General features: G+C 54.2%; 1 protein-coding gene across 1 annotated transcript; it reads left to right on the top strand.

Moving 5' to 3' along the window:
• Window positions 1-9,295: 9,295 nt before the first annotated feature.
• Window positions 9,296-9,697, top strand: NHLH1 (nescient helix-loop-helix 1). Its single transcript, XM_016215660.2, has one exon. It carries the CDS (start codon window positions 9,296-9,298, stop codon window positions 9,695-9,697), a length of 402 nt encoding a protein of 133 aa, XP_016071146.2.
• Window positions 9,698-10,630: the final 933 nt, after the last annotated feature.

Genomic DNA, 10,630 nt, shown 5'->3' with positions numbered 1-10,630 from the left:
TGGGACACCTCGTCCATCGACACTAATGGCTTTCCTGTCAGCTGGCCTCACCCCGGCTTCTCTTCTTGCCCATGACTCCTAAAGGTCCATCCTGGGAGGGGATTTTTCACCCAGAGTCTGGGGTTCTGCACCAAGATTCCACCTTATTCAGTAGGACTTTGTTTCTTCCAGGGACTGTATAATAAGACCTTAGAAATTATGTGCATGGTCTAACTTATTTGATAGATGGGGGAACAGTGGCCCAGAGGAATGATGTGGCTTGCCTAAGGTCACACACAAAATTAGAACTGAGACTAGAACATTCTGTATATCTGCACTGGCAGCTGTAGCAGTAATAAACATTTATGGAGCATGGCTATTGATGAGGCACTGTCCAGGATCACAAAGGGTATGGGATAGGCCCTACCCTCAGAGACTGAAAGTCTAGATGGCAGGCAGGGACATGATACCAGATAAAACAACCAGGTGGGCAGCATGTGCTCCTTGCAAAACAAAATCAGTGCTGTAAACAGGTTCTACCTGAATCCAGAGGATGGAGGGTTCACTTTGGGTGGGGCCAGTAAGAAGGAGCTCCCCGTTGTGGGAAGAGGTCAGGGCCAGGTTTCTGGCGTGCCCTATGCCCTGTGTGGCTCTGTTAAGGGCACTCCCCCCTCTCTGGGTCCCAGGGTTCTCATCTGTGCAGTGTGAGTCGGGAGCTCTCTGAGGTCCCTCTGCTGGCCCTGATGCCTGGTTCTATGTGGCCTCCCTTTCTCCCTTTCATCTTAAACTCTTCCGGGAGGGGCTGATTTGAAAGGTTGAAATTCATGAACTGTCTAAGGTATTGGGGTCAATCTGGAGAAGGAGGCCTGAGGGGCACTTATCCTCTAACCCAGAGGCAGTAGAAATTTGGGGAATTGTGGCATAATGCCATAGGAAAGAGGCCTGTCACGTGCACCCATCTGCAAAAAAAACTTGGCAGGAGTTGCTTGGGAAGCCGAGACCCTTGTAAGGTCAGGGTCTGAATGGGCTCAGGTCGGATTCCTTCCTGAATCCTCACTCAGAGGGGGAGGAACTCCCAGGCTGTGGAGCAGAGAAGCCGCAGCCCCCATTCCTGGCCGGGGGAAACCGCCCAGGAGCGCAGCAGGCATCTCAGGAGGCCTGAGACGGTGATGCAACTGTGCGTGAATGTTACCTCTGGCCCAGGCTGGCTGGCTGCTGGGGCTGGGGGCTAGGCCCTAGAGTCCACTCACTCGCCTCCTCCCCCATCAACTGAGAAGTTAGAGAAACTGGAGGAAAAGAAGGAAAAACAGATAAAAGAGAGCATGTGGGGGGAGGCAGACAAAGAAGAAACGGGATATGGAAGTAGGGACACCTAGTAGGGCTGGAGGAGGAGAGGCGCCTGTGAGGGCCGAGTGCTCGAGGGAACGGAGCCTGAGGGGAGAAAGGCCAGGTGGGTGTGGCTGGGAGGGGAGTGGGCCCTGAGCTGGTGGTGACAGATGGGTGGACACAAAGAAGAGAGCTTCAGGGAAGACAGATGGATGGGGGAGGGAAGAGAAGAGGCTGGGCGTGTGTGTGCAGTGGTCGGAGGTCATAATCAGATCTGAGATGGGCTCTGAGCTGAGGAGAGGTGAGTGGAGAGGAAAGAAGAAAGGGGAAGCTGCCTTACGAGACAAAGGCTTCAAGGCTAGGGGCCAGGGGCAAGAGAGGGCTCAGGGGCTCGGGCGCCGAGAAGGGGGGCTTCCAGCCAGGCTGGCAGCAGAGACTGACAGATTGTGTAGTTAGCCAGAGTGGAGACCCGCTGTCACCTAGAGGCACAGAGAGGTGGAGAGGGAGAGAGACGAGACCGCGTGGAAGCAGGCAAGGAGAGAACCTCGAAGATGTAAGAAGATCCAAGACTTGAAGCTGCTCCCCAGGAACACAAGTGCTCCTGCTTACCTCGTTCCTGTGACCCAGAGCACAGCACCCCACCCACGGGCCATCCCAGGAAGGGTCAGGCAGTGTGGCACAGCAAGGGTTAACACTGTCTGCTCTCCTTGCCAGCCGCTTGCCTGGTTGGGTCCCCAGGGCTCCCCACATATGTCACCCTCTCTCCTGCCAAACCCACTGCTTCCAAGCTCCTCAGGCCCTCCCCCCACCCTCAAGGACCAGGCCTAGGCCCCAGGGTCTTCCCTACACACCAACCTTTCTTCCCAACAGCCTACCTTGAAGCCTGTGTGGAAATGAAAAGAGACTGTACTGCCCTGGCCAGTGTGACTCAGTGGTTAGAGCGCCGGCCATGCACCGAAGGACCGCAGGTTCGATTCCCAGTCAAAGGCATGGACCTGGGTTGCAGGTTTGATCCCCAGCCCACTAGGGCACGTGCGGGAGGCAACCACTGTGTCTCACATCGATCTTTCTCTTTCTCTCTCTCCCCTCCACTCGCTTCCACTCTCTAAAAATCAATGGAAAAAATATCCTTGGGTGAGTATTAACAACAATAAAAGATTGTATTAGGCTGAAAAAGAGGACACCTAAAAGATACAAAATAACAATAACCATAGAGCCATCAGCACCCCCCTTCTTCAGGCCCTGCTCCTCCTGCCTCCTTACAGCAAAGACCCCCACACAACTCCAGGGTTCTCCTTTCCCCTCAGCCAGGGCTGCTGGCACCCGGACCTGACCTCAGAGCCTCCCAGCCTCCCTCGATCATAATGCCCCGCATACATGTGTAGGAAACTCCTTGCCACCTTCAGATTGCTGTGCACGGATGTAAAGGTTGGGGGAGCACTTCACAATTCACCTGGCACTTTCCCATGCATTGTGTGATAAAAGCCCTATGTGGAAAGGAACACTGTCCCCACTTCACAGATGACAAAATCAGACTCAGTCAAGGTTAAGTGACTTGTTCAAGGTCACCAGGACTTAGACCCGGGTTTACTGGCCCCAAGTTCAGTACAATTAGTGGTTCCACCACTCCATGCTTTCAGCTCCTCTTTATCACACACTTGTGTTCTCTTTAGCTGCTCCCAGAGGAGCAAAAATGGAGTCCCTGAGTGATGACTGGTCGGGGGCCCCAGAGTGCAGGATCCTGAGATGACAGATGCGGAGGAGGAGGTGGTGCCAGAGCACTCTCACCCCCCTTCCCCCCCCCGGGCCATTAAACCTCAGCTTGCACTGGGGAGAGCATGGGCTGGATATTTCAAGGCTGGAGGTTGCAGGGTCCAAGGATCTGAGCTATAGGGCCTGAAAGGAGGGAGTCTGGGTGCAGGGATCTGGTTGCTCCCTTCTCCACACCCCATTCCCTGCCACAGTTCCCTTCTGCTTCTAAAGTCTCTCTGGGTTCTGTTTCCCTTAGTGTCTTACCCTTTGGGGTCAGTAACAGGCCTTTATCTCTATAATTCTGTTCATGTGTCTCCCCACCCTGTCTCTCGCCTGGGGTATTTTTTTTGGTTTCTCCCAACTGTCTGGGTTCTGCCTCTCCCATGTCTGTATGTCTCCACCGTGTCTTGGGGCTTTCCTCGGGAATCTCTCCCAGGATCAGTATCTAACTGTCCATTCCTGAACATCTCTGTTTCTCCAAGTCTGTATTTCTCCCAGGCCTGTGTCTCCATAATTGCCTCCTCTTTTCAGGTATCTCCCCATGTCCCTGCCCCACTCATATCTTGTATCTCTTGAGTCTCCCACAGAGCCTTGGCAACCTGGCAATTCTGCTCCCATCCTTTCTTTTTTATCTCCATTTCCCCTATGTCCTCATGTCTGCGTGACAAGTCTTCTCCATGACTGTTACCCAATGACTCTGTTTGCTCTTCTCCCTCCCTCCCTCCCTCCCTCCCTCCCTCCCTCCCTCCCTCCCTCCCTCCCTCCCTCCCTCCCTCCCTCCCTCCCTCCCTCCCTCTCTCTCCCTCTCTCTCCCTCCCTCTTTCTCTGTCTCAGTCTCTCCCCACATCTCTCCATTTCATCTGCTTCCTCTCCATCTTCCATTTGTCTGTTTCTCCCCTCTCCCTCATGGTATACTCGCCTGAGACTCTCAGTCTCCCAGTTTCTTGGACGGGATGGAGGGCAGGAGGGTGGGGGAGGTAGAATTGTTGTTGCTGGGGGCTCATTAGGTGGAGATTGGTTTTTAATCAGCACCATGGCAATGATGATGCAAGAACTGAGATGCCACCTGATCCCCTGCCCCCCCAACTCCCCTCCTCAAGCCTCCTTTCCCCTCCAGCTCAGCCCATCTGCTGGTGCCTGGGCACCTGTCTGGGCCTGCCCAGGTGGGAGTTGGCACCTCCCAGACCTAGGAGTGGAAAGGGTTGGGGGAGTTTCAGGAGGAATTGCAGGGCTCCCCTTAGGGAATGCCTCACCCTGGAGAAAGCCCAGAAAAGATTGATCAGCAAGGGAAATGACAAATGCCTCCAATAGCCTAAAAGTGGGGTTGGTCCTACTAAGGTCCAGGCCTGTCACTTGCATTATCTTGCTTAATCTCCATGGCAACCTAAGAAGCAGCAAGAATTAACCCCATTTTACAGAAAAAGACAGTTGAGGCTCAAGATGTTATGTTATTTGTCAGAGGCCGTACAGCTGACAGGCCCTTCTTCACTGTAGCACACTGTCCATGATTCCTTCTGGATGCTTGCAAAGGTTCAGTGAAGACATTCAACAGCTAAGTGCGGGAGAGAACTTCAGATACTGTGACCTAGCCCGTTGCCTCTCTGTGCTTCCCTCGCACACACAGACACGCACATGCAGCTGAGCTATTGATATGAACTTAATCAATGCCCATTTGCATATAATTTTGTATCTAGTTTTCTTATTGCTCATTAGATGCCCCAGTATATGTGAAGCCTGCCTGGCTGCCCTGCCCTCCTGCCCAGTGTATTTCCCACCAGGGTTTTCCCCTCTCCTCCACTTTGCTCCTTTTAGCCCTGACTTTCCTCCTAAGAGTACCTTATTCCCAGTGGGTCAGGCTGGGATGGGCAGCCTAGAAAAACTCCTACGGGATCTGTCAGGAACCTGACCCTGCTTGCCCAGGTAATGGGGTAGGTGGGAGAATGGGGCTGGGATAATAAGGTGTGGGGTGATTGTGCTCCACAGTGATGAGGGCAGGGCCTGAATAGTAGCCACAGGCAGCGTGGCAAGGGGGCTGTTGGCACCAGCTTTGTGAAGGGTGAGAGACTGGCGAGGACAAGGACTCTTGGGCCTCTTCTGCGTCTCAGTGCTGTCCACTTACGCTTCTCTAGATTTCTCCGTTAGTGCTCTGGAGAGCCTTCGTCCCAGGGAAAAGGAGCCATGGGAAGGAGCTGTCAAAGTCATGCTGGGACTTAGGGTAGGACCATGCACTAAACCCGAGCTTGCTGAGGGTCTGTGTCCCTGCGCCTCTGCTGAGAGACTGAGGGGCTCGCCTGCGATCCCGCCCTGGCTCTCGCCCCAGCCCCACCCCTTCCCCAGCTCTCCATTTCTTGCTTATGAAATATGCATGGAGAACAGATGTCCCTGCTCCCCTACTGCCTGCCCCCCCCAGGGCCAGCCCCCACCCCCAGCTCCCAGGGTGGGGGGGTTCCCAGGTCCCTCTGCCAATGGCTGCCTGGCCTGCCCGTTTAATATTGATGAGGGGGGAGCCTGGGCCAGCCAATGGGGAGCTGGGGGTGTGTGTGTATCTCCATATATATATACATACATAGGGCTGGGCCAGCTCAGGTGTGTATGTATCTGAGTGCGTGCGAGTGTGTGCGTGTGTGCGCGTGAGTCCTGGTGGCCCCAGTACCTGGCCAAGCCCGCCCCTTCTGCCTGGGTCCCATATCCCCACTATGTGCGCCCCCCTCGTCTGCCCCGGAGCCTGTACAGCCACGCCACGCTGCCCCTGAGAGCTCTAGAAAGCTGGTCACTAACTTTGCAGACGGATGAGCTCTGAGCAGCCAGAGGAGACTGGGGCTGTCAGCGCTGCCCCTGTCCTGCCAGCTTGGATCCCCTCACAGGGTCCTCCTAGGTAAAGGGGGAACCGTGGGCCGGGGAGGGGTGGGCGTGTCCCTCCCACTCTGGCTCAAGTCCCCTCCCAGAGCCTCCCTCTAGTCCTCTCTCTAGTGCGTTGTGTCTTTCCGCCCTGCACCTTCCTCTTACCCACTTCTCCCCTTCGATTCTGTGCCTACCTATTCTCAGCCGGGTTGGGGATGGCAGAAGTGGGGCAGGAAGTCATGTCCTGGATGCTTGGAAATGCTGCTGTCCTTGATCCTCGGAGCCTGGAAATTTGAAAGCAGAAGTGGATCTTGGGGTGAGGACTTGATGGGTAGATAGAAGCTGCTTCCAGGACTGGAGCTGGGAAGGACAGGGGGCCAGGTGGAGGTGGGGCAGGGGCAGGTTGGGAGCAGACAGGGGAAGGGAGGGCATGGCAAAGCGATCAGGGACGCAGGACCACGGGCACTGGACAGGGCGAGAATCAGGCTGTGATAGATGTGCTGAGAATCCCACAGCTGGACTCTGAAGCATGGGGGTGGGGAGTTGGGCAACTGAACATGTACCGGAAGGTGCTGACTGTGGGTCCTCCCACACTATTGCCATCCCCTCTTGTTCCTTCGGACCCCAGAATATGGAATGTGTTCTAAATTTCAGGACTAACCACCTTCTGTTTTGTGTTATTGTTGTGTGTGTATGTGTCAGTCAGATGATGACCTTGCACAGCACCCCCCCAGCTTAGTAACTATTTGTCGACTACGATTGAGCCTGTCTTCTGTGCAGTGGGGTAGGGCAAGCTTGGGGGTTCCTGACCCCTGTGAGAATATCTGTCAGGCAGGAGAACCAAGGCTGATGAGGAAGGGTGATGGTGACTGTGAGGGAGCCTCAGTACTCCTGTTTCTGGCTGAGGTCTGGCTGAGCTCACAGTAAGTGGTCCACTGCTCCAGCTTAACACCCCCGAACGCAGAGCCCTTTCCCCAGCCTTCCCAGGCCGTGTTCCTGCTGCCTTGCCCTGGCCTCCTCTGATCCTAGGGACAAGCAAACCTTAGTCAAGGCCCATGATGGTGGCCCCAACAAGCTGTCCACACCCTCCTCTTCAGGCCATGTCTGAACTGACCTTGGGCTGTGGGACAGTGCCAAGCAGAAAGCTGATTATGTCCCCTTTCTCCAGCCTTCCTTGCAGATGAAGGTCTGAGGCTATTGAGATCAGAGCTAGAGGAAAGAGCAGGGGGATCATGGCCAGAGGAGGTACTTTCCCCTGACTCTAGTGGACAGGGTGGTAGGATCTGGTGTCTGTGGTGGCTGTGTTTGGGAGTGGGGTGTGGGCTGGGAGCCACTGAGCTGGGGCAGCTGTGCCAAGCTCCATATGTCCCAGTCCACTCTACAATGGGCAATCTGCGTGTTTATTCCAGCCTCCTCCCTGCCCCACCCCCCTACACACACACACACACACACACACACACGCGCATGGAGAAGGGCCCTGGGAGGGAGGGGATCACAGGGCCAAGGCTTGCAGTTCTCCCTTCACTGGTACAAGTTTAGAGTCACAGCCAACCTCTCTTGGAGCTATGGCTTCAGTATTGCTCATTTTTTTTCTTTTTCTTTTTTTGTTATTATTATTTTTTTAAATTATTGTGATAAAAAACACAACATAAAATTTACCATTTTAAGTGTGCAGTTCAGTAGTGTTAAGTATATTCACGTGGCCGTGAAACAGATCTCCAGAAATTTTCATCTTGCAAATCTGAAGCTCTATACCCATGGAACGCCTCCCCTTCCTGCCTCCCCCCGTAACCACCATTCTACTTTATGTTTTTGTGAAGATGACTGCTTAGACACCTTATTTAAGTGGAATCATACAATATGTCTTTTTTAAAAAAAATCCTCCTCACACCCAAGGACATGTTGAGAGAGAGAGAGAGGGAGAGAGAAACATCAATCTGTTGCCTCCCCACCCCAACCTGGCTGGGGATTGAACCTGCAACCCAGGTACGTGCCCTGACTGGGAACTGAACCGGCAACCGCTCGGTGCCCAGGATGACGCTCGGCGAACTGAGCCACTCTGGCCAGGCTACAATATGTCTTTTTGTGACTGGCTTATTTTACTCAGCATAATGTCCTCAAGAGTCATCTATGCGGTAGCATGTGACAGGATTTCCTTCCTTTTTAAGGCTGAATAATAGCTGGCTGCGTATGTGCCACTCCTTCCCATTCACTCATCTGTCAGTGGACGTTCGGGTTGCTCCCGTATCTCGGCAGCTGGGAATGGTGCTGCAGGGACATTGAACGGCAGATGCTTACCTCTTCAAGATCTTGGTTTCAATTCTTTTTTTTTCTTTCTGATTTCAATTCTTTGGATATACATCTCTATACTGTTTTCAATAGTGGTTGCACCATTGCACAATCCCACTAACAGGGTCCAAGGGTCCCCAATTCTCCACATCCTCAACACTGGCTATTTTCTGTGTTTTGATAGCATCCGTCCTAATGGGTGCGAGGTGATATCTCAGTGTGGTTTCGATTTGCGTTTCTCTAATGACTAATCATGTTGAACTTCTTTGCATATATTTGTTGGTCATTTGTGTATCATCTTTGGAGAAATGTTTATTCAAGTCTTTTGCTCATGCTTTAATCAAGTTACTTGATCTTTTGTTGTCGAGGAGCAGTTCTTTATAACATTCTGCATTTTAACCCCTTGTCAAATAAATGATTTTCAAAATTTTTCTCCCGTTCTGTGGGAGCCCTTTCACTCTGTTGACTGTGTCCTTTGATGCACAAAAGTTTTTAATTCTGGTGCAGTCCTCTTTGTCTATTTTTGCTTTTGTTGCCTGTGCTTTTGGTGTCATATCTAAGAAATCATTGCCAAGTCCAATGTCATGAAAGTTTCCCCCCGTTTTCCTCTAGGAGTTATGTAGCTTTAGGACTTGCACTGAGATCTTCACTCCTCTTTCTCAGTTTTATCCTGCCCCATGTCCCCCTCATCACTTCTCCTTCCCTGCGGCTCGCTTTCTGGACTCTCTCCCTTCTTGCCACCTTTCCTCCTACTCTTTTACGTGTCTGCCTCCCCTCTCTCCTGCTGTCCCCCTCCCCTGCCCCTCCCCTTGTTTCTGCCCTTCACCCCCACACTTACAGTGCCCCCCTCCCAGCCCGTCTCAAACCTTCCTTACGCCCTCCTCACCTCTGAGCCGCCCTCCTTCCTCCCTATAAATTCCCTCTTCTCCGTTTCAGGCTCCCAGTTGGAACCCTGACCATGGAACCCTGAAGTGGCTCTGACTTCTGCAGCTCAGTGGCAGACCCCACCACCCCAGGCCCTTCCTGCCTCTCCCACAACCAGCTCCCAGGCTCCCGGAGGGAGGGCTGGGGAGGGGACCCTGACCCCCCAGGGCAGGAGGCGTCCATCATGATGCTCAACTCAGACACCATGGAGCTGGACCTGCCTCCCACCCACTCGGAGCCCGAGTCAGGCTTCAGCGACTATGGGAGCGGGGCGGGCCCTGACGGGCCTGGGCCCAGGGGGCCCGGAGGGGGCCAGGCTCGCGGCCTGGAGCCAGGGGAGCCTGGCAGGAAAGACCTGCAGCACTTGAGCCGGGAGGAACGGAGGCGCAGGCGCCGGGCCACGGCCAAGTACCGCACAGCCCACGCCACGCGGGAGAGAATCCGCGTGGAGGCCTTCAACCTGGCCTTCGCTGAGCTGCGGAAGCTGCTGCCCACGCTGCCCCCGGACAAGAAGCTCTCCAAGATTGAGATCCTGCGCCTGGCCATCTGCTACATTTCCTACCTGAACCACGTGCTGGATGTCTGAGGCCTGGATGCCCCCCTCCCCGGGCCTCCTAGGTCCCTTCTCATTGCCTACTGGCTAGAACTGACATCTTTTTTCCTGAGCCCTGTACCCTGGCATGGGGACCCCCAGGCCCCAGGCCCAGGAAGAGTGTCCCACCCCCCGCTGGATGTGAAGGCAACTTTCTATTACCGACCCAGGCCTCCCAGGGCTCTTCTCATGGGCACCTTCTGCAGTCTGTGGTTGGGCCCTGGCTGTTAGAATTGTCTGCCTGGGAGGTCAGTATACAGTCCTGGCTGGATTTACTAAGCCTACCACACATGGGTCCCCCCCTAGCTCTCTCAAAGGCTGCTGCCTCTTCTAGCCCAGGTACAAATTTTCAGAGGCCCAGACACCCCTGCTCTCCTCTTTCCACCCTGTTCCAGCTTCTCCTGCCCGAGGTAGGGAGGGAACATCAGAACAGGAAGGGGGGAGGCTGGGCTTAGGGTGAGGTGGGCCTCTTCCTCCGAGACCTCAGTCTAGTTTGCAGCCGGGCCTGTGGAGATAAGCCCATGAGGGGAGTCTGAGTAGATGAAATGAGGGGAAAAGTCTTCCTGTTTTCTATCTTGTTTCTGAGGATGCAGACCTTGGATCTTACTTGGTAGTGAGTGCCTTGCCCTCTCTGAGCTATTTGGCCCCCTTCTTGGGCCCCTCCCACTCCTACCTTCCCGGTTTTCTCCCTCCCTGGGCGTAGAGCTAGAGAAAGGGAAACCTAGATCCTGGGGTGGGGGATGATGTCCCCAAACTCATCCCAGGGAACAGGGGGGCCAGATCTCACATCTGCTTCCTTCATCCTATCCCACCATGAAATTGTGCAAACCACACCAGTTCCTCCCTTAGATGTGGGGGGTGCCCCATCATTGCCTTCTGGGAATGCTCAGCTCTCCTGGCCCAAGGGCCTGTTTATTACTCCCCCCT

This window comes from Miniopterus natalensis, chromosome 19, assembly GCF_054644295.1.
Source record: "Miniopterus natalensis isolate mMinNat1 chromosome 19, mMinNat1.hap1, whole genome shotgun sequence".
Taxonomy (NCBI): Eukaryota; Metazoa; Chordata; class Mammalia; order Chiroptera; family Miniopteridae; genus Miniopterus; species Miniopterus natalensis.
This window is presented reverse-complemented; position numbering and strand designations above follow the sequence as displayed.